The 24,703-nt window shown below is 38.2% G+C and overlaps 1 protein-coding gene across 1 annotated transcript in view; it reads right to left on the bottom strand.

The window, feature by feature from the left end:
- LOC6036879 (hormone receptor 4) overlaps positions 1–24,703 on the bottom strand; it is a 209,236-nt gene that overhangs the window by 30,563 nt on the left and 153,970 nt on the right. Inside the window, exons 2-4 of the mRNA XM_038250507.1 lie at positions 7,420–9,626; positions 489–668; positions 168–423 (exon numbers count right to left, since the gene is read on the bottom strand). Coding sequence (XP_038106435.1) covers positions 168–423; positions 489–668; positions 7,420–9,621 — 2,638 coding nt within the window. The 5' untranslated portion in view covers positions 9,622–9,626. The remainder of the gene's footprint in view (positions 1–167; positions 424–488; positions 669–7,419; positions 9,627–24,703) is intronic.

Raw genomic sequence — 24,703 nt, 5'->3', positions numbered from 1 at the left:
GAAACAAAAAAAAAATAAATTTTGTCATAAATTTTGAATAACGGTGGTGTTTGTAAAATGTATGTTTGAGCTCATTCTAAAAAATTGAAGATTTCCAAAAAATGTCCACGGATGGTCCCTTCTGAGATTTTTGAATAAAGATGAATGTAAACGAAAAGTCCACCCACCTTGGAGCACCATTCCCTGCTCGATGCACTTCTTAAACCTACAATACTGGCAGCGATTGCGTTGGGCCTTGGTGATTTCGCAGGTACCGTCCGCGACGCACGTGTAAACCCTCCGGTTCTGCACGGTCCGCTTGAAGAAGCCCTTGCAGCCCTCGCATGTGATGATGCCGTAGTGCAGCCCAGTTGCCTTGTCCTCGCAGATCATACAGACCAGCGGCTGCTCGTCCTCGTCCGGGGGCATGTCGTCCAGCAACTCCTTTGGAAGATAAAATTCAAACTTAGTCACCCTAAAAACAAAAAAATACAAAAATCTCAGCTTACCTTCTTTGGCCCCGGTGCCATGTTCCACGCGGCGGCGGCCTGCTGCTGCGCGGTGAGATTAAGGGCGTGCATTTGCTGGCCGGTCGGCGTCGTCGTCTGCGGGAACTGGCTGTAATCGCCCGCCCATAGCCGCTCCATGTTCAGCGGCAATCCCGTCCGACTCGGAGTCCATGGTTGAGCCTCGGGGATGAGCGTAAAGTGTTGCGATGGGTGGGAATGAAAATAGAGAAAAAAATTAATCACTAAAAGCTGTTCGAGGGGATTAAAGGTTTAAGGTTTGCTTTTGGAAAAACGCTTTTTTCAGAAATCTAAAAAAATTCGTGCACGGCGAGGATTCGTCCCAGGAAAAAATCCTATTACTAAATTGAAGGTTTAGATGCGCTCTTTCGATTGAATTTTGGCCCGAAACCCGGAACTCAAAGTCTGAATTTTGAGAGCTCTTTTTCTGAAATACATGGCCGATGTCTGTATCCGCTCTTAAAAAATTGTGTCTTCCATCACTGGAAAACCGCTCGTGAAACCCACAATTTTTAAAAGCCAGATCTGTTGCCGTGGGGTCGGAGACGAACATTTTATTTTTCGATTCACAATTTTCGACCAGTAAATGTGGTCAAAGCCATTTTTAGAGGTATTTTTTGGACTATTTTACAGATAACACTATCAAATTTAAAGAATTCAGTTTCAAACAAAAAGCCATTCGAAAACATGTGCCATAAACTGTTTGGGCCCAAAATTTGAAGCTTTTCCAAAATGTATTTCCAGAGATATAGCGATTTTAGTGTTTTTAGTCTTATTTTTACCCTATTTTTTCCTATTAAATTTTTGGATTTATACAAAATCATATACTGAACATCAAATTCGAAGTCCCGGCTCGTTCTCGCTCGAAAGCTCGTCAAGTCGTCAAGTCGAAGCTTCAACGCCAGCGCTTTTACGCTTGCGCGTTTTACGCTGCGCGTGAAAGTGTTCTTTCTGGCTTCTCATAATTGATCGACAAAGTGCAATTGCGATACATATTTTTTTAAGTTAATCATAGACTAACATTATAGACTGAGTACCCTTTATTTTTTTTTCTAATAATGTCAATCCAATATGTTTTTCTTAATTAAATTTAAATGTCTTGCGACAAATAATGTACTTCTGAAATTAAAAATATGGCCTTAAAAGATTCGAAGCTTTAGGTAAAATTCTCACTGGATGGTATCATTATGTTTTTGAAAAAATAATTGCACCAAAATATATCTCGGAGTTTCATCATTTTGTAAGAAAGGCTCTATTTCACCTCTGGTGATATTAAATCGGGTTTTTTATCTTTGGCATCTAAGTCAATACATTCAAAATGCCTAATAGTGCCACTTTTTATTCAAAAGGGAATAATATAGGTTGAAAAATGTATCCTAAAAATTTATCACTAAAAATATCTATTTTTGAAAGATATTAAATATTCCCTCGTCAAGATTAACATTTTCAAGAGATGGGATCTAATTTATCTTGAAACAATAGAAAAAATATGGGGTATTTTTTATTGGTGGCATAGTACTTTTTATTTACAATTTTTTTGTCAAGATTTAGGCTGGTACAAATATTTTTAAAAGTGTAAAATGCATTTGAAAACACTTTTTTCATTTAAATGTGAAGACTATGGCTTGTTATTTAATTTTTTTATTTTTTTGACCTCGGGGACAAACTTTTTTAAATATTTGCATCGGCCTTATTGGAATGGATTTTGCCTTCCTCACTGGGGTAAGGCTATAATCCTGCTCTAAAAATGAACTTTTTATTAAAAGCTCAAAGACCCACCTTCATGTATACATATCGACTCAGAATCGAAAACTGAACAAATGTCTGTGTGTGTATGTGTGTGTGTATGTGTGTGTGTATGTGTGTGTATGTATGTATGTGACTAAAATTCTCACTGAGTTTTCTCAGCACTGGCTGAACCGATTTTGATCAAACCAGTTGCAATCGACTTGGTTTAGGGTCCCATACATCGCTATTGAATTGTTTGAAGTTTCGATAACTAGTTCAAAAGTTATGTATAAAAATGTGTTTTCACATATATCCGGATCTCATTTTAATGCATGTAAACGATGTCCGGATCCATCATCCGACCCATCGTTGGTTAGGTAATTGAAAGACCTATCCAACGAGTTCACAACATTGAAGATCTGGCAACCCTGTCTTGAGTTATGACCACTTAAGTGATATTTATGTACTTTTTTGAAGCCGGATCTCACTTCAATGCATGTAAACGATGTCCGGATCCAACATCCGACCCATCGTTGGTTAGGTAATTGAAAGTCCTTTCCAACGAGTCCACAACATTGAAGATCTGGCAACACTGTCTCGAGTTATGACCACTTAAGTGATATTTATGTACTTTTTTGAAGCCGGATCTCACTTAAATGTATGTAAACGATGTCCGGATCCATCTTCCAACCCATCGTTGGTTAGGAAATTGAAAGTCCTTTCCAAAGAGTCCACAACATTGAAGATCTGGCAACCCTGTCTCGAGTTATGACCACTTAAGTGATATTTATGTACTTTTTTGAAGCCGGATCTCACTTAAATGTATGTAAACGATGTCCGGATCCATCATCCAACCCATCGTTGGTTAGGTAATTGAAAGTCCTTTCCAACGAGTCCACAACATTGAAGATCTGGCAACCCTTTCTCGAGTTATGACCACTTAAGTGACATTTATGTACTTTTTTGAAGCCGGATCTCATTTAAATGTATGTAAACGATGTCCGGATCCATAATCCGACCCATCGTTGGTTAGGTAATTGAAAGACCTTTCCAACGAGTCCACAACATTGAAGATCTGGCAACACTGTCTCGAGTTATGACCACTTAAGTGATATTTATGTACTTTTTTGAAGCCGGATCTCACTTAAATGTATGTAAACGATGTCCGGATCCATCTTTCAACCCATCGTTGGTTAGGAAATTGAAAGTCCTTTCCAACGAGTCCACAACATTGAAGATCTGGCAACCCTGTCTCGAGTTATGACCACTTAAGTGATATTTATGTACTTTTTTGAAGCCGGATCTCACTTCAATGTATGTAAACGATGTCCGGATCCATCTTCCAACCCATCGTTGGTTAGTTAATTGAAAGACCTTGCCAAAGAGTCCACAACATTGAAGATCTGGCAACCCTGTCTTGAGTTATGACCACTTAAGAGATATTTATGTACTTTTTTGAAGCCGGATCTCACTTAAATGTATGTAAACGATGTCCGGATCCATCATCCAACCCATCGTTGGTTAGGAAATTGAAAGTCCTTTCCAACGAGTCCACAACATTGAAGATCTGGCAACCCTTTCTCGAGTTATGACCACTTAAGTGACATTTATGTACTTTTTTGAAGCCGAATCTCATTTGAATGTATGTAAACGATGTCCGGATCCATCATCCGATTCATCGTTGGTTAGGTAATTGGAAGTCCTTTCCAACGAGTCCACAACATTGAAGATCTGGCAACACTGTCTCGAGTTATGACCACTTAAGTGATATTTATGTACTTTTTTGAAGCCGGATCTCATTTGAATGTATGTAAACGATGTCCGGATCCATCATCCGACCCATCGTTGGTTAGAAAATTGAAAGACCTTTCCAACGAGTCCACAACATTGAAGATCTGGCAACCCTGTCTCGAGTTATGACCACTTAAGTGATATTTATGTACTTTTTTGAAGCCGGATCTTACTTAAATGTATGTAAACGATGTCCGGATCCATCATCCGATCCATCGTTGGTTAGGTAATTGAAAGACCTTTCAAACGAGTCCAGTATTTTTCTAGATCTAAAAAAATGCCGAAATATTTGTCCAAACCACGTATATTACCCATTGTTGGTAAAAAGTGAGGAAGGCATCAACCACATAGGTGGATTAAGTTAGTTTTTTATGTTATCTTTGGAAACTCCATTATTCAATGAAAAATCGCAAGGTTACGTAAAATTATAGATTATTTCTTTAAATATAATAATAAAATCAAGTGCCAAGGATTATGCAGATAGTTTTTTATCAAAATAAAATAAATATGTTTAAAAAGTCTAAATGATCTGAACAAAAACATTTATATACGTTTAATTGCATTTTTATTAGTTTTTTTTATTCAAATGTATCACAATTTTCACAAATAAATTAGAATAAATTTGAAAAAAATATATTTAAATTTTGAAATCCGTAAAACCCGTAACAAAATAAGGAAAATACAGGGATTCGGTAAATCCCGATCCCGGATTTCCCGAAAAGAATGTACTATTTATTTCTGAAAGCTCTTTAACTTTGATTTCAAGGAACTGATCATGTTTGAATCAAACAAAAGCTCACAGAATTAAATGAAAATAACACTTAAACAGAGGTAGAAACTGCCATGTTCAAGACAAAACAAAAAAGTGAATATCGCTATCAAAAATATTGTTTTTGTGAGCAGTTCCCCCGAACTTCAAAAATGGATTTTGTTTGTATTTTTTTTTATTTGGCTCAAACTTTGTGGTGGCCTTCCCTGTGACCAATAAAGCCATCTTTCTTACAAGTCTGCATACAATTTTGGCATTTACCCACTTAAAAAAATTGTACGTAAATATTTAAAAATCAGTATCTTTTGAAGGAATTTTCTGATTGATTTGGTATTTTTGGAAAAGTTGTAGGTATGGATGAAGACTATTCAGAAAACGGGAATGATGAAATTTGTATGACCCAATCTCACCCTCAAACCCAATGTCACCCCTGATGACGGTAATGGATTGTTTTCAAGAACTGCTCATGTTTAGAAGAATGCAAAAACTAAAATAATATATTTCAAGCATGTTTTGTAAACTACTATTTTTTTAAGGAACAACTAATGCTCAAAAGAATGCAAAAATACTCAAAAATAAATAATTCAAAGAACAGCTTATGTTTAAAAGAGCATGAGCATGAGCATGAGCATGGTTGACTGCCAATGAGCTGCTACTCCGTTATTGACAGATCAGCTGAAGTTAAACAATGAATCAAAAATGATCAGTGGGAGCCAACCATCCGTTCACTGTTTAACCCCTGAAGACCCCGACTTTATTAGTCAATACCGGCGCCCTCCCAAGAAGCCTGCAGTTCAACAAAAGGGAGGAATGTTAGTCCGATAGTTGAAGTTGCAGACTCATCAAGCACATAGTTTTTCGCTATATACTTGTTGATACCGCTTGAGACCGTTGAATCCACAGCATCTCCTTCAAGCATCACGTGATTATTTTTTTTTGGGTTAGTAGGATAAGGTATTGGCTTTTCGATGCCTCCCGAGCTACGATGCTATGGGGAGGACTTTCATAACAAACCCGTCGGCGAGCCTTCCGAGCAACGATGCTATGGGAAGGTCTTTCTAATTAGCACACCAAAACACTCGCGCACAGGTATTTAAATACTGAATAAATGTAATTTTGCATCACGATTACCCAGACGACATTGATGATAAAGGAAGGACTTTTCTACAGTCATTTACAGTAATACTTAAACTTATTTTAATGCAACAATTCACACGACGTCGTGCTTCCCGATCAACGATGATGTAGGAAGGACTTGAGCAAGCCAATCAGGATGAAACACGAAATAAAATTCTTTTCTTTTCACACACAATGCCACATAATTGACCGCGCGTCACCACCCAACTAATTGAACTGATTTTTTTCTGCTTGTGGGCAAGCCAACCAGGATGAAACACGAAATAAAATTCTTTTCTTTTCACACACAATGCCACATAATTGACCGCGCGTCACCACCCAACTAATTGAACTCAGAACAGCTTATGTTTAAAAGAAGGAAAAAACTCAAAGATTTTTTTTAAATACAATTGTTTTCAACCAAGGTGACCATTGTTTTCGATCAATGCTTTAAAATTGATGTGCAATACGCCATGTTTTTGTGGGTTTATTTTACTTTATCTTTGCGTATATTTCAAAATATTTTAAACTTTACAGATGTCTTACACATCTTAAATGTTTACGTATTTACGTAATTAAGTATTGTAGAAGATCTGATTCCATTGCATGGATTTTTCTTATTTGACTCTAAATACCAATAGACGAGACGAGAGGTACTGTTCAATCGTTTCTGTAAGGGAGAGTTCTTTTATTACGCAGCGAAAAAAAAAAATGGATTTTTGGACCCCCTCCCCCCTCGTAACAAAATCTCTATACATATCTCCCTCCACCCTACTGCGTAACGTAATAAGAAAACGTTACTTAATCCACCGGAAGGTGGTTGCTGCCTTCCTCCTAAAAGCCTTGCAACCACACACTACGAAAGCTTTGGCTAACGCTTACTTAGTAAAGACACTATACATCTGAGTGCTGCCATCTAGGTATGATAAATTTACGAACCATTTGAAAGCACTGCAGTGTTTGTGTGCGTGCACTGAGCGTAAAGTTCCGACAGCTATCCGCCGGAGCTTTCAAATTATGTAAATAATGACCCTTTTTAGTATCAACCAAAACAGTTTTTCGAACATATCTTTTAAAGTACTGCACCAAGCCGGATGAAATTTAAAAAAGACTTAAAGAACCAGAAGGCAAATCCAAAAACATAGATCCGGACAAAATCGGTCGAGCCAGTTCCGAGAAAAGTGAGTGAGAAAAAAAATTCTACGTCCATCCACACGCACAGACATTTGCTCAGAATTTGATTCTGAGTCGATATGTATACGTAAAGGTATATCTGGGAGGCTTATTTAAAAAGTTCAATTTTTGAGTGATTTTATAGCCTTGCCTCAGTGAGGTGAGGAAGGCAAAACGCTCCCTAAGAAACAAAGTACCACCGTCTCCATAATCTTAGTACTTTCCAGAAATAATAAAGTACAACCGTCTCCATAATCCGTCTTCCCACCCAAGTCGATGATCCCTCCATCCTCTCTCTCTCCAAGTTCGCCCACCCTTGAAAACCCCCCTTTTTACCTCATTCTGCCGCACCACCGTCTGTCCGAGGCTGAGCAGCAGATGCGCCGCTTCCTCGTTGTTGCTCGGGGTGTTGTTACCGCCCGCGTTGGCATTAGCGCTAGCGTTAGCACTGGCGTTGCTCGCACTGTTCGTACTACTGCTACTGCTACTGCTGTTGCTGTTTTGGTGGTGGTGCTGATGGTGGTTCCCCCCGCCTCCTCCGGGGGATTGTGGGATTCCTCCGCCGGGTCCAGCAGGGCCTTCGGCCCTCATCGGCGGCGTTGGCGTTTGTACTTGCGGTGGCGAATCGTAACTCCACACCATGGTCCGCACGCCGCACGATTCCCCCATGATGACGGTCGGGGTGTTGCGCGGGGGTGTTTGCGGAGTGCCGCCGGGGTGGTGTTGCGGGGATTGCTGCTGGTTGGGGGATATTTGGTTTCGTAGCGGTGGTAGCGGGCCGCCGATCACTTCCGGCTTGACGCCGTTGATGCGCTGCTGCTGCTGCTGTTGGTGCTGGTTCACGAGCGGTGGCCACACCATCCGGTGGGGCGGTCCCTGCTGCTGCTGTTGCTGCTGGTGGGCCATGAGATTTGGTATTTGGGCTTCGTTTTTGACGCGGAACAGTATGGCGGCGTCTCGCATCGGGTTGCGGAGTTGGAGGGCGGGTGAGGTTGAGGGGCTTGGACTGGGTAGTCGCTGGTTGTTTGGGGACAGCTGTTGCATGGCCTGGTTGATCAGGGCTTGGCTGGTCGGGGGTTGCTGCTGGCGTTCCCGTTTGATGATGACGTGGGGCGGGGGGTTGGTGGAACCGACCAGGTGGACCGGACTCTGCTGGCGGGCGTTTTGCTGATGCTGTTGCTGCTGACTCGGTGACATCGGTGGTTGCATGGGCGAGGTGCTGTTGCAGTGTTGCGGACTCGTCGGCGATTGCCGCGGGTTGTGGTGGTGATGGTTCACGAAGGTCTGCGTCGCGCCGGCACCGCCGGATCGTTCCCGCTTCACGTACAGCTGCTGCTGCGGGTTCGGGATCATCTGGATCTGGTTTGGTTGGCCGCCGGGACCGCGGGACGCCAGCAGGTGACCACCTTGGTTGATGATCGCGTACTGCTGATGCTGTTGCTGCGGCGGCAGGCCGCGTTCCTTCTTGATGCGGATCTGCTGCTGCATGGCTTGCAGCATTTGCTGCTGGGCGAGATGCTGCTGCTGCTGCTGAATTTGACTAGATGAAAATTTGGACACTCCTCCCAGCGGAGGCTGCTGAAACATTTGGATCTGAACGCCTCCGCCACCGCCGGATGACGTCGACGACGACGAGTTTGATGAAGATGATGACGTTGAACTCTGCGGTGTTGATGTAAGTCTGTTGGGCTCTTCGTTATTATTACTACCGTTACAGTTACTACTACTACTACTGCTGCTGCTGTTGTTAATTGACGGCGGTGCTTGCTTGCGCATCCCGAGCGTGACCAACGTCGTCGCCGGATGCTGTTGCTGGTCCAGCTTGGCCCGGGACGGCGTGACTAGTACGGTCACGTGCTGCTGCTGCGGCGTCCCACCATTCTGCTCCACCACCGTCCCGTTCCTCGTCCCATTCCCGTTGTTGTAGTGCTGCTGCAGCAGCTGTATCGAGTTCATCAACGCCAACCCGCTCGGCGGCGGCGAACTCCCCGGCGACCTGGGCCGTTCATCCCGCCCAACGGATCGTATCACACTGGTTCCCGGCGCGCCACCCTCCTGCGCCTTCCTCGACGGTGGCCGCTCGTCGATCAACAACCCCGGTGAATCCGGCGATGCCCGATCACTCACCCCGTCCTCCTCCTCGTCCTCATCTTCCCCTCCGTCGTCCTTCAACGCGCCATTTTCGTGCAATTTGGACGACGCGCTCAAACAGTTGTTGTTGTTGTTGTTCTCGACATGATGTTGGTGGCCGTACTGTCTCGAAGACCCTCCACCGCCACCACCATCCTCCTGCTCCGAGTACTGCTCGTCCAGCTGCTGTTGCTGCTGATTCTGCTGGTTCTGCTGCTGCTGCCCGGTCGGACCGTCACACATCTTGGGCGACAACGGTTGCAGTAGATCCGGAGACGAAGTGCTGGTGTCCGCTATAGACTCGCCATCGCTGCTACATCGTGAGTCGACTTTTCTTCGTTTCAGCTTCAAATCCTGGAAGAGGCTCATCTTATCGAGCTCGCTGTAGGGTCCACGGCTCAGTGTCATAATTCCTGTTGAAGAAGGAGAGAGAAGAGACAGCGAGTTAGACAGGAAGATGTGGTGAGATGTTAGGAATCTTAATCAACTATGAATTCTTTCATTAGTAACTATCACCATAATTTAATTATATTACTGTGTCCTTTAATCATTGTCTATTTTGTATAGCTTGATTTAATAAATTATTTTAATATAAACGCTAGTTAGTGTACCCATTGGCCGACAGCGAAATTTTGGGAAAGTATAATTTGCATCTGACTTGGCTTATGCTGATAAAACTTCATCCTTTTTTGACAATTTCAGAAATGACTCAGAAGCCCAATAATCTCATTTTAATTGTCCCTATCAAATATAACTTTCCCCCAACAAGATCGGTCGTTTCATCTCGCGGAGCAATATCGCACGGAAGAAAACCGCCAACGACCGCCGAGTAGCAGCAGTGGCAATTATTATAACTCGCGCGCTCAGTCAAGGAAAAGTGCACGACGTGCAATAACAATAAACCGTTCGGCGTCTGGCAACAACAACAGCAGCAACTTCAACGCTTTTGAACTTATTCAAGTTCAAGTCACTTTTGAGGTGAATTACATTCGCATCGGCTGACTGACCTGTGCAGAGTACAAGTAAAGGGAGCCTTGCTCCGTTTGAGTCGTCACGTGGATGATTTTTTAAATCTTAAATTTGAACTCTAGAAAATTCCTGATTGTTACAATTAGCGCTGGGACTGCACAAGTTGATCAGCTTAAGTTCACTTCCGACAACGGCGGCAATCAATGCATCTGCCGCAGGGGTTTAGTGGCATGAAACTAAGCTGAGGTTTGTACCCTAACCGGTACAGGGCAGGCAGAGTGCATTGTTGTTGTGACAGACGTTATAATATGCATCCACACCACTTGGCATTGAGATTAATCGTGCATGTCTTATCAAATGTTAAATAGAGATAGAGGGTAGCCGCCGGCCGTCAGACATGAGAGCACAAATCGACAAATCGAGCTGTACGGCCACGTTAGCTTTACGTTGAACTTCCGCATGTGTGTAATGAAATTGGTTTAAGAATTATACTTTTGCTGGTTACTACAAAACATGGCTCACAATATTTCGAAGCATTCCCGAAACTCCCATTTTTTTTAAATTTTTGTTCATTCACTTAATTGGATCCAAAAGTTAGGCTTAAATTGGTAATTTTACTGTGCACAACGATAAAGCTTAATTTTCTGAGTGCAATGGCCCAAAGTACTTTGGCCCTTCTTGACAAAGTTCTGCGAGTTCTGCGACCCTTTACTAAAAAATCAAATGCATTTTTTCAATATTTCGTCACCGCTACTTGGACTATTTTTTTTTAAATCACTTTAGCTTAGTTTAGAGGTCATAACTAAGCTCGACAAACAAAAATTACACAACTAAATTTTGTTTTCGTGATTAGATTATCCAAAGTGATATTTTTCCGAGGCTTTCAGATAATCGAGTCTGGACTGTATCAGTAAATTGTGGAGGAAGTCTCAATTCTCTGAAAAAAAAAAAATCGAAAATCGATTTTGTTCAATACATGAAATGGTTCAATAAGAATTTATTTTATCATCAAAATGATATATTTTGCTCATGGATCGAGATAAACAACAAATATATGGCCAAAAATAAATTGTTGGGTTAATGTTATGTTTGATTTTTGCCTTCCTCACTGAGGTAAGGCTATAATCCTGCTCTAAAAATGAACTTCGTATAAAAACGTCGTAGACCCACCTTCATGTATACATATCGACTCAGAATCGAAAACTGAACAAATGTCTGTGTGTATGTGTGTGTGTGTATGTATGTATGTGACCAACAAACTAGCTCATGTTTCTCGGCACTGGCTGAACCGATTTGACCCGAACTTGTTGCATTCGACTTGGCTTAGGGTCCCATAGATCGAGTTTTATACAGATTGAAGTTTCGATAAGTAGTTCAAAAGTTATGTATAAAAATGTGTTTTCACATATATTTGGATCTCACTTAACTGTATGTAAACTATGTCCGGGTCCATCATCCGACCCATCGTTGGTTATGTTATCAAAAGACCTTTCTAACGAGTCCAAAACATTGAAGATCTGGCAACCCTGTTTCGAGATATGGCCACTTAAGTGATATTGATGTACTTTTTTGAAGCCGGATCTCACTTAAATGTATGTAAACTATGTCCGGCTCCACTATACGACCACACGTTGGTTAGGTTATCAAAAGACCTTTCCAACGAGTCCAAAACATTGAAGATCTGGCAACCCTGTCTCGAGATATGGCCACTTAAGTGATATTGATGTACTTTTTTGAAGCCGGATCTCACTTAAATGTATGTAAACTATGTCCGGCTCCACTATACGACCACACGTTGGTTAAGTTATCAAAAGACCTTTCCAACGAGTCCAAAACATTGAAGATCTGGCAACCATGTTTCGAGATATGGCCACTTAAGTGATATTGATGTACTTTTTTGAAGCCGGATCTCACTTAAATGTATGTAAACTATGTCCGGATCCACCATCCAACCCAACGTTGGTTAGGTTATCAAAAGACCTTTCCAACGAGTCCAAAACATTGAAGATCTGGCAACCCTGTCTCGAGATATGGCCACTTAAGTGATATTGATGTACTTTTTTGAAGCCGGATCTCACTTAAATGTATGTAAACTATGTCCGGCTCCACTATACGACCACACGTTGGTTAGGTTATCAAAAGACCTTTCCAACGAGTCCAAAACATTGAAGATCTGGCAACCCTGTCTCGAGATATGGCCACTTAAGTGATATTGATGTACTTTTTTGAAGCCGGATCTCACTTAAATGTATGTAAACTATGTCCGGATCCACCATCCAACCCAACGTTGGTTAGGTTATCAAAAGACCTTTCCAACGAGTCCAAAACATTGAAGATCTGGCAACCCTGTCTCGAGATATGGCCACTTAAGTGATATTGATGTACTTTTTTGAAGCCGGATCTCACTTAAATGTATGTAAACTATGTCCGGCTCCACTATACGACCACACGTTGGTTAGGTTATCAAAAGACCTTTCCAACGAGTCCAAAACATTGAAGATCTGGCAACCCTGTCTCGAGACATGGCCACTTAAGTGATATCGATGTACTTTTTGGAAGCCGGATATAAAAATAGATGAAACGTGTGTACAGCCATTGTTGTGAGGAAGGCTCCAACCACATAGGTGGATTAAGTTAGTTTTTTAATTTGAAATTAGGCCGATGCAAATATTTTTCAAAGTTTTCGTGCTCAGGCCAGAGGAAAGGGGGTTGGGGGGGAGTCCCAATATTTGAATGCAAAAAGTGTTTTAAAATGCATTTAACACTAGTTCAGTTGTTTTGCAATCATTAGTATTAAAAAAAGTAAGATTTGACCAGTTCTCTGCGGAATCGGTCTTTTTTCTTTAATTTTAATTTTTGCATTTTTTAATCCGACTGAAACTTTTTTGGTGCCTTCGGTATGCCCAAAGAAGCCATTTTGCATCATAAGTTTGTCCATATAATTTTCCATACAAATTTGGCAGCTGTCCATACAAAAATGATGTATGAAAATTAAAAAATCTGTATCTTTCGAAGAAATTTTTTTATCGATTTGGTGTCTTCGGCAAAGTTGTAAGTATGGATATGGACTACACTGAAAAAAAAATGATACACGGTAAAAAAATGGATGATTTTTATTCACTAAAACTTGATTTGCAAAAAAAAAAAACACTATTTTTATTTTTTTTATTTTTTGATATGTTTTAGAGGATATTAAATGCCAACTTTTCTGAAATTTCCAGAATGGGCAAAAAATCTTTGACCGAGTTATGATTTTTGGAATCAATACAATTTTTTTTCAAAAAATCGAAATATTGGTCGTAAAAATTTTTCAACTTCATTTTTCGATGTAAAATTGAATTTTCAATCAAAAAGTACTTTAGTGATATAGTTCATCGTTTTCAAGTTATAGCCATTTTTATGTAACTTTTTTCAAAATAGTCGCAGTTATTAATTTTTTAAAAGTAGTGCCCATGTTTGCCCACTTTTAAAAAAAATATTTTTGAAATAATTTTTTTTTGAAAAGCTGAGAAAATTCTCTATATTTTGCTTATTCGGACTTTGTTGATACGACCCTTAGTTGCTGAGATATTGCCGTGCAAAGGGTTAAAAACAAGAAAATTGATGTTTTCTAAGTCTCACCCAAACAACCCACCGATCCGATCTTTTCGAAAGAAATATTTTCAAAAATTTTAAACCAAGACTAACATATCAAAAGGGCGTAATATTGAATGTTTGGTCATTTTGAAATGTTTGTCTTGATTTAAAATTTATGAAAATATTTTTTTCGAAAAGATCGGAAAATTTCACGAATGTTTCATGTTTTGACATTGTAAATCGGACCATAAGTTGCTGAGATATCGACATTAGAAAATGGTGGGTTGTTTGGGTGAGGCTTGAAAACATAAATTTTCTTGTTTTAAACCCTTTGCATGGCAATATCTCAGCAACTAAGGGACGTATCAATAACGTCCGAATAAGCAAAATATAGAGAATGTTCTCAGCCTTCAAAAATATTTTTTTCAAAAGTGGGCAAACATGGGCACTATTTTTTTTTAAATCAATAACTGCGACTATTTTGAAAAAAGTTACATAAAAATGGCTAAAACTTAAAAACGATGCACTTTATCAAAATTTCACTAAAGTACTTTTTGATAGCAAATTCAATTTTACATCGAAAAATGAAATTGAAAAAAAAAATGCGACCAATATTTCGATTTTTTGAAAAAAAGTATTGATTGAAAAAATCCTAACTCGGTCAAAGATTTTTTGCCCATCCTGGAAATTTCTGAAAAATTGGCATTTGATTTCCTCTAAAACAAATTAAAAAAAAATAGTTTTTTTTTGCAGATCAAGTTTTAGTGACAAAAAGGGAAATTTAAAATCACCAAAATTTTTTTTTACATTGTATCATTTTTTTTAGTGTAATCCATATCCATACCTACAACTTTGCCGAAGACACCAAATCGATCAAAAAATTCCTTCAAAAGATACAGATTTTTGAATTTTCATTCATTATTTTTGTATCGACAGCTGCCAAATTTGTATTGAAAATTATATGGACAAACCAATGATGCAAAATGGCTTCTTTGGGCATACCGAAGGCACCAAAAAAGTTTCAGTTGGATTAAAAAATACAGAAAAAATCGAATGACCGAAATCTGAGAGAACTGCTCAAGTGATTATAATAGTTTAAAAAAGTCCTTCCTATATTATCGTTGAACGAAAGGCACGCTGGCGATTTAAGTCGTCTGGGTAATCGTGGTGCAAAATTACATTTATTTAGTATTTAGATATCTGTGCGCGAGTGTTTTGGTGTGCTAATTAGAAAGTCCTCCCCATAGCATCGTAGCTCGGGAGGCATCGAAAAGCTAATACCTTATCCTACTAACCAAAAAAAAAAAAATCACGTGATGCTTGAAGGAGATGCTGTGGATTCAACGGTCTCAAGCGGTATCAACAAGTATATAGCGAAAAACTATGTGCTTGATGAGTCTGCAACTTTCACTATCGGACTAACATTCCTCCATTTTGTTGAACTGCAGGCTTCTTGGGAGGGCGCCGGTATTGACTAATAAAGTCGGCGTCTTCAGGGGTTAAACAGTGAACGGATGGTTGGCTCACACTGATCATTTTTGATTCATTGTTTAACTCCAGCTGATCTGTCAATAACGGAGTAGCAGCTCATTGGCAGTCAACCATGCTCATGTTCATGTTCAAAATTGTGGAAAAATTTTTCAGCTCATTATTTTTTTTTTGCATGTGCTTTTAGGGAAATTTAAAGTGCAAACAAAAACGAAAATAAATCGTGAATATCTCTGGCTAGTTTGCAGAACGTCGTTACAGCCATTACGACCTCTGACACTTTTTTCTCTAAAAAATTCAGAGCATTTTTGAATTTGATTATTAGTAAAATAATCGAGAACCGATGGAAAAATGGCTTTGTTTATAACATGCGCTTAGGACCTTTTGAAAATCAACCCGAGATATCTCGGGTGAGTTTTCAAAAAGCCGTAAGAGTTACCGTGACCTCCGACACTAATTTTCGTTTTTCTCTTAATTGAAACAATATTTCATTTGTTTTTAGTTTAGGGCACTTCAAGGACGTGTAGATGAACAATTTCAAGCATTTTTAAAATTCATTTTTCGTAAGTAGGTCGAATACCGATGCAAAAAGGACTTTGTTTGCCGATGACTCTTACGGCTTTTTGAAAACTCACCCGAGATATATACCCAAAAGTTGCTAAGAACGGTACATACTTTATCAATATTTCATGAACAAAAAAATTATGTATTTTTGGATTGAAAACTAAATTTGGGTTTAAAAAATGTTTTATTTTTATTTTTGTCTGCAACTTTGTCATTTAAAAAACCACTATTTTTTCAAAAACCAGCTGGAACTATATTTTTATTTGAGCAAAAGTTGCGTTTTAATAACGATTTTTTTTTGCCAAATCGGTTTTGGTTTAGGGGCGCTTTTGCACGTTTAAGTTTGCATGGGAAAAATCTCGAAAATGTATAAGAAAAAACGTCGATTCTCCAAACATTGTGTAAGATTGATTTGAGTGATACCGCCTACAAAAAATATTTTTCACCAATTATTTAGTGGCTTGAAAACAATAACAAAATACGATATCACAAGAAATAGAAATAAAACAACATAAAATGATCAAATAGGTATTCTATATTAATCTTCTGTGAATTACCAACCATGAACTGCGAATGCAATCGTCTGTGAACCATTTCTCGTAAAGTTAAAAAAAATAATCGCAATAAGGGGCGCCGCAATAAAAGCAGGGTACAGTAAACTTTGCAAAGACTGATAACACCTTCCGTACAATGCATGTAAGTACCAGATCGGGCCATCCTACCTCAACAAGAATTTTCCCTGTTTAACACGGGGAAGGTCATGTGTGTGTAAAAAAAAGTCGGGATTAAATGTTCGCACACAAACACAAGTAGTAAGTACTCAATGCAAATATTGCTCACCGCGGTGCTACTGAGTTGAGTTGAGTTGACTTTACTTGACATGGGTTGTAAATTGTACTGGTTTGAATACAGTGATCCTTAATTTTGTACTGTTTAATAATAATTTAAAAAATATATTGCTTGAATCTACTTAATTTTTTAACGAACTTTTATCAAACATTAGTTTGAAAAAAGTGATAAAAATATTGCGACTTCAGTAAAAGTATGTGTTTATTCTAGTGTCTGATACTATTGTTGGTCCCACTCCAAGTTCCTTCCTCCTTTAATCGTGTGCTGATTTGCTACTTTATTTTTGCCATATATTCTACCAGTTATTATTATTATTATTCCCGGTGTTTACTACACCAACAAGTCTCGACACACTTGTCGGTGGTGGTGCTAGTGTCGGTCGGTTGGGGCGATAATAGAACCCGAACCCGGCGACCGAGCTATTTGTGCGAAAAATGCAACTAACCTACCACAACGTTTGCCCTATATAAAGCGGCAATAATACTCACAACACAAGTAGAAGAAGGAAAAGGAAGAGGAGAAAGAGCAAGAAGTAGAACAGCGCACAGAAAGGGGGTTGTTTGTTTATTGCTTTTCATGTGAGGAGCTCCACTCAGAATTTATACATGTGTGAGAGTGTGTTTTGTAGTAGTAGGCTATGACGAGACACGATGATTTTGCTCGGTTGTCTCTGTCGGTTGAAAGCAAAAAAGGATTGACTGGTTGGAGTCAAGAAGGGCCGAAAGAGTGGTTTGTTTATTTTTAAATTCTTTTTTTTTGCACAGCCAGTGTTTGTTTGTATGGTTGTTTGATGCAAACGTGACTAAAAGAAACTTGATGACGAGGGAAGGTGGAAGCAATGTTTGGATTAAGTGTCTTCCGACTAGGTTTGACATGTTCTAATATTGTAGACAGAATTAGGTTAAGCAATAATTTGATGTTAGGAACTAAAATGTTTTTTTTTTTTAAAGAATTTCGTAAAAATGATTTTAAGATGACTTGATTATGAAAATACTTATAGAACGCATAAATTTATTCTAGTTTTTTAAATGTTTCCCCCTTTCGAAAGGTTGCTAGCACTATTTTAAACTAAACTTTTTTGATCGGTTTTCAATCCAAACTCTATCTTTTCATGAAACTTTGGAAAATATTCACAATGTTTTGAATATATTCGATTATTGAGAATGTCATCTCTTGAGTTATAACACAAGATCGTAAAAAAAATTGGCGGTGCTGCGATTTTTGAACCAATCGGAATTTTCCAAAAACGTCAAAATTAAAGTCAAACAAACCAAATTTATTTATCAAAAACGAAAAAACGAAGTTGACTTTATAGCTGTCGGCCACCATTGCTAGTACCAACCACTAGTGTCTTCCTTTTAACTACAAGGACTTCGCCGCCCTGGGCTCCTAAGTGTTTGAGTACGGCACGGAGCGACGGCGCCGGATAACTTATCAAATTTATAACCAAGAAGAACTCTATTTTTGTTGCAATTTTTCATCTAAATGTTACTGTTTGATTTCAAAGTGTGTTTTTTCAATATTCAAGCAAAACCAACTCTGAAAAATTCCTTTAACCCTATACAACCTAATCCCGCCCGGGCTTCGATTTAAAAAATCGACAAAAAACAATTTTTCAATCAATTATTGGGAAGAAGTAATCTTAGAATTTAAGAAAATTTAATTAGTTTTATGTGACATTGACATTGTTTATAAAAATGTCACTTTTTTTGGGGTAAACTTTGGCTGTTTTTTACTAACATTTCCTATATTTTAAGCAAAAATAAGTAATACCTATTTTTACGTACAAGACTATTCCTCTACGATTTTTTTTTATTCCAATTCAAATGATGATCGTATCATTCATTCAAAAGAAGGAAAGTTCGTAGAACAAAGGTTGCTTCACCCAGAGGAAAAATATACCTCAAAATCTGCAACAGTGGATTTTCTGCAGCAAATGTCACATTTTATAACATTTTTTGCAGCAAGCCCGTAGATAATTTTTGCCCGCGTGTAAACCTTTCTGCGATCTGCAATTCTCACCAACACATATAATGCTGGCCCGTCCCTGAGCAACACTTCAGAGAGAAGATTATGTTGGTGCTCTTTCAATCTCATTTCATCAAGCGTCCATGGCCCGTCCATTACCAAGAAGTTGGTGGTTCAATCCTCGTTCTGTTAAGGTTTTTTTGTGAAATACAATCAAAAAGCTGTCGGTAATGTCGATAATTGTCGGTAACGGGCCTACATCGCAAAAACTGCATGAGGACAGTTTTCATGCAGATAATGATATACTTTCATGCCGCCATGTATCACAATCATGCGACCGCCGGTTGGGTGTATTCAAAATACTTTTCATATACAAAATAAGAAAATTTTACTTTTGTTTTATTTTTTAAATTAAAATCACTATGGTTGATACGCTTTGATTACTGTTAAATGTTTCCCAAACAACTATTTCAAAATGTTTTTAAATTCTCAGTATTTAAGACAATTTGAAACTTGAACTAAAATAAAATTCAAAAACATATCGAGGCAGTCAGGGGTTGCAATGAATTTAATTATATGAAATGTTTAAGAAATAAATCTACTTTTCAAAATTGTGATTTTTTTTTCTAAAAATTCAATCCTTTAAAAAGTTTTTTAGCAATTCCGTCGTGAAACTACTTACTTTTCCTGTCATTCTTGAACGACGAAATAGCCTACTTTTCTGTACCAAAAATAACAGAATCGAATAGCAACACTTTTCAAAATAAATGCTGAAAAGTTCTACTTTTCAGCACTCAAATGGTTGCTGAAAAGTTGAACTTTTCAGCACTTGTTTCGAAAAGTAACACTTTTCAACGTTTTTTTATTTAAACGATTTATTGACAAAATACATGAAAATTTGATAAAAATTTCACTCAGTGTGTGTTTTTTGGAATTGCAAAAAATGTTGTATGGAACTCGTTGCAAAACTTGATTTTTTCAGCACTCTTCGTATTTATCCAACTCGGTGAACCTCGTTGGAAAAATGTACGACTCGTGCTGAAAAAATCCTCTTTTTGCAACTTGTTGCATAAACTACTATTTTGCAATTCTGTCGTAAAACTACTTACTTTTCCTGTCATTCTAGAAGGACAAAAAAGCCTATTTTTCTGTACCAAAAATAACAGAATTGAATAGTAACCCTGTTCAAAACAAATGCTGAAAAGTTCTACTTTTCAGCACTGAACTGGATTCAAACTTTTCAGCACTTGTTATAACTTTTCATACTTTTCAACATTTTTTTTGATTTAAACTGTTCATTGACTCAATGCATGAGCATTTGCCCTATAATTCTGTCAAAAGGGTGTTTTTCGGAATTGCAAAACACGTTGTATGGAACTCTTTGCTAAACTTGATTTTTTCATCACTCATCGTATTTATTGGTGAATCTCATTGGATAAATGTACGACTCGTGCTGAAAAAATCCCTGTTTTGCAACTTGTTGCATAAACTACTATTTTAAAATTAAACTTAACAATATTTTCAACGATTAAGTAAGATAAAAAGACTTCAACAAATGTCGCATAAACCGATTCTATGATCGCCAAGGTTTTATGAAATTTGTTGGTATTGGTTTGAATTCTTTTTTTGAAACTTGACTGATTAAATGTGATTTTGATTTAAAATTTTTGATGTAGTCTAGTCTCTATTTTTTAAAATGTGTTGTTTTTTCGGTTTTAAAAACATTTTGAAAGATAAAAAAATACATTTAGAGTGACTTTACGAGACAAAAAATAACTTCTTTTTGTAAGATAATAATAATCAAAAATGAATGTTGAAAAGGTTCTTTCTGACAAAATTATCTTTTTAAATAAGGCTAATTTTGTTTTTGTCACCCCCTCTTCAAAGACGACCCAAAAAAATATTCTTCAAAAATGTTCAAATTTTTAATGGAAATTTAAGAGAAAAACCAGCGTTTAGTCATAAACGAGGGGCTCATTAATAAAGACAACTAACTAACTATGGAAATTTAAGTGCAATCAACTGAAATCAATTTAAAATGCATTCTCCTGTATTTAGAATATTTTTTAGCACGTTGAGAGAATCCAAAAATCATTTGAATTTTGTTGAATTTCTCATGTACAAAATCGTGAACAGTTTTTTCGCATTTTTTTTAATCGAATCTTTCATTTTTTCAAACAAATTATTGCATATCAAATGTATGGATTATAATGCATTTTCCAATGGGTTTTCATTGAAATGTTTAAATTCTGGCTTGTAATTTCATTTTTTTTGCTCTACCCTCGACTTTGGCCAGAGTTGAGGGACAAAAACTTTGAAAAATATTTGCATCGGCCTTAATTTGAATTTTCAAAGTCATCTGTGAAATATGCACAATCGAAACTGGAGCACTTTTACAGAATGTATTTGTCATATCTTTTCAAAAATGATGCATTGGAAAAAAGTTATACTCTATGCAACATGATACAACGTCTTTTATCTTTGTTTACGGTATACCTAAAAGGCAAAAGTTGAGCATTCTTGAGTTTGATGTTATCCAAGCTTATTTTTTTGTATAAATTATTACAAAATATTTTTTCTCAGAATTGAAAAAAATGCTCAAAACCTGCCCAAAACGACGACAAGCATCGTCCGATGACGGTGATGATGGTTACAAAATTGCACAAAACTGCTGCTTCGCAAGTGGTGGAAAATCCTGTACCGAAAGGGGTGAGGCAAAGTGGGGCAGGGATGCCAGATACACAGATTTGTCTGTGTTTCACAGACATTTGAGCTCGTGTCAGACATTTTTTGAGGTACACAGACTTTTTAAAAACTTCATTAAATTGTTATTTTGTTAAAATATCAATTGAAACTTATTTCGTTAGTCTTCAAATGCTTAAAAACACAATTTTTGATAGATTTCTATGACTGTAAATTGATTTATTTGAATTTTAAACAAAGACACAGACATACACAGACTTTTTCACAGACATTTTAAAAAATCATGTGGCATCCCTGAAGTGGGGTGACCCGCCACATAGACTGCTCCACCGCCGAGGTAACTTTTGTTGATGTTTGTGGTGCACGTTTATGTACAAACATGAGCCGCCACCGCCCAGCGACGGCGACGACGACGTACTAAATTGAGGTTGGTCATTACCGGAAGGTTGAAATTTGATCGCGTCTCGACGACTCGACTCTCCTTCCTGCATATTTCACCAGCTTAAAACATTTCCACCTCTGTACGAGACCGAGGAGTTTGAGTTTTGAGGTGGTGTTTTTGCGACGAAAATATTTTTGTTTTACTTTTTGCTTGTTTTTAAACTGTGCAGTATGAAATTCATACCTTTACATGCAAATTTGTTTGTGTGTGTGGGTTGGCATGGAAAATTTGCCATGATTGTGAAACTTGGCTGGTTCGGCGAAAAAAACGAGGAAGTAACCGTAATAATACAACTAGGACTGAGTGGGCAATTTTTATGGACCATCGCATGTGTTTTGACCATGAGATTGCATTGAAAACAAAAAAATATGCTAAAATTGGACATATCGAGCTGATGGTAATTATTGTAACATTCCTAAGAAAGTAAAGCAATTCCATATTGAATGTTTGAGATGCTAAAAGATTTAGAGCTGATGCAAACCCTATATCACGTGCACTTTATTTTTCAATTAGTTCTGGGAACCTTCTCCTCCCCAAATGGTTTTAAATTTGGAATCCTTGGTCGTTTTATGATATTACTTTGTAATAGCGTATGTTTTAAAATCTACACTGTGTGTGTGTGTGTGTGCAACCAACCAAACGGGACCACGCGGTCGCTTCTTACAAATTGAGTTGTTTCCATGTATTTTTAGCTCTCATTCTATACATGCAAATAACTCGCATAGGCATTTGGAAGGTGTTAGCTCTGCCGAGCTTCGGTGACCCATTTCTACGCTGGCTAGCCGAGCGCGAGGTACTTCAGCTTTGTCGACAAGCCCCGCCCTGAAGAACGTTTGGACCAATCGGATTCAAACGTTATTTAGAACTTCCGAACCCTTGTCAAATGGACAAGGACCCAGCGCGTATATAGTTGATGGTGGTAACAGTATTCCTAATTCCAGTCATAGCTCACCAAGTCGCGATGGCCTAGTGGTTAGCATTTTTGCTTACCAATCCAAAGGACGGGGGATCGAACCCCGACTCGAGCGACTTTGATTTTTCGTTCATGTTCAGAGTTTCAAGATTTATATTTCCTATACTTTCTCGTTGGGAGCAGATGGGAATCGAACCCAGGATCATTCGCTTATAAAGCGAACACCGTAACCAGTCAGCCACGGCCGCTCCTACGTATGTTTTAAAATCTACACTAGTGCAATTTTCTAGAAGAAAAAAAAAAACGTACTTTAACAATGACTGCTTGCGGAAGTGTCTCGCCACATCAGACGATTGCTGATTGACAGAGCCTAGATCTATCACCGAGATGCTACTATAGAGCGATGAGTTGTATGTCTCGGTTGTCACTACTACCACCACTAAAAAGGCAGCTGAGCAGTTCTCTACGAAATCGGTCTTTTTTTTTATTAATTTTAATTTTTGTATTTTTTAATCCGGCTGAAACTTTATTTTCAACAATATTTTCAAAAAAATTAAATCAAGCCTAACATTTCAAAATGGCGTAATATTGAATTTTTAGCCCTTTTGAAATGTTTATCTTGATTTAAAAAAATGGAAAAATATTGTTTTCGAACGGGAACCGTGGTGTAGGGGTTAGCGTGGTTGCCTCTCACCCAGTCGGCTTGGGTTCGATCCCAGACGGTCCCGGTGGCATTTTTCGAGACGAGATTTGTCTGACCACGCCTTCCGTCAGATGGGGAAGTAAATGTTGGCCCCAGCCTAACCTAAAGGGTTAGGTCGATAGCTCAGTTCAGGTGTAGGAGTTGTCTCCCTGGGTCCTGCCTCGGTGGAGTCGCTGGTAGGCAATTGGACTCACAATCCAAAGGTCGTCAGTTCGAATCCCGGGGTGGATGGAAGCTAAGGTGTAAAAAGAGGTTTGCAATTGCATCAACAATCAAGCCTTCGGACACTTAGTTTCGAGTAGGAATCTTGCAATCGAGAACGCCAAGGCATTGCTGTAGAGCGAATAATTTGATTTTTTTTGAAGTATAGGAAAAGCGTGACAAAAGGGGGGAGAGGGGGACAATTTTGGCTGATTTTAGCGTGACGTAATTTATGGATGAGGTCTTATGAAATTTAATATAATATTACACCCTGAAATATGTAGCCCATCAGTAAGGCAAACCTACTTGACCGAAATGTCAAGCTCAAATAGGCGTTTATAATTTCCACTCGTCGTCGGACTGATGGCCGAGCGGACTAAGGCACCAGTCCTCACGGTTGGTGCGAGGTTCGATTCCCGTCGGTTGCAACTTTTCTTTGTGTTTCCAAAGTTTGTACATGCAGTGTTGAATATTAAGTGTATTTTTTGACGAAGGCGATGTGCATGCTTTTTAATGCGATTTTGCTGTGTAACGTATTTTAAATAGTGCCCATATATTTCTTTTTCTTTTCGGGATTTTGAATTCTCTAAAATTCAATTAAATTGGATTTCAACAAGCCATCATATTTCAACTCACGACAGCTCAATATAATTTTGAATGTTAAAATGGATTTTTTTTTAAATTTCTCATCTTTTACAAATTTCTAAATCAGGAAAAAAAAAACAAATCAAAATGGCCCATCTGAAATGCTGGGCTTAATCTTGCTATTTTGAAAATAAGTTTTTTTTTTACTTTTTTATAAGTAGGCTTAGGTACACATTTTGTTTAAAGTTTTTGTCTCCCCCCCCCCCTCTCAAAGTGCTCGAAAAATCAGGGGGCAAAAATAAAAAAATTTCAAAAAACTTCATAATTTCAATGGAATTTGAACTGCAGCTGAAATCAATTTAAAATGCATTCCCCTGCATTTAGAACCATTATTTTAATTTTTGAAAATTTTCGTTGTTAATTATCGCAAAATGTGTTTTTTTTTTCGCTAAAATTTTTGAAATATAATGATTGCAAAACAACTGAACTAGTGTTAAATGCATTTGGGTAATTCTCTACCAACTCACAC

Source organism: Culex quinquefasciatus, chromosome 2 (genome assembly GCF_015732765.1).
Source record: "Culex quinquefasciatus strain JHB chromosome 2, VPISU_Cqui_1.0_pri_paternal, whole genome shotgun sequence".
NCBI classification, from domain to species: Eukaryota; Metazoa; Arthropoda; class Insecta; order Diptera; family Culicidae; genus Culex; species Culex quinquefasciatus.
This window is presented reverse-complemented; position numbering and strand designations above follow the sequence as displayed.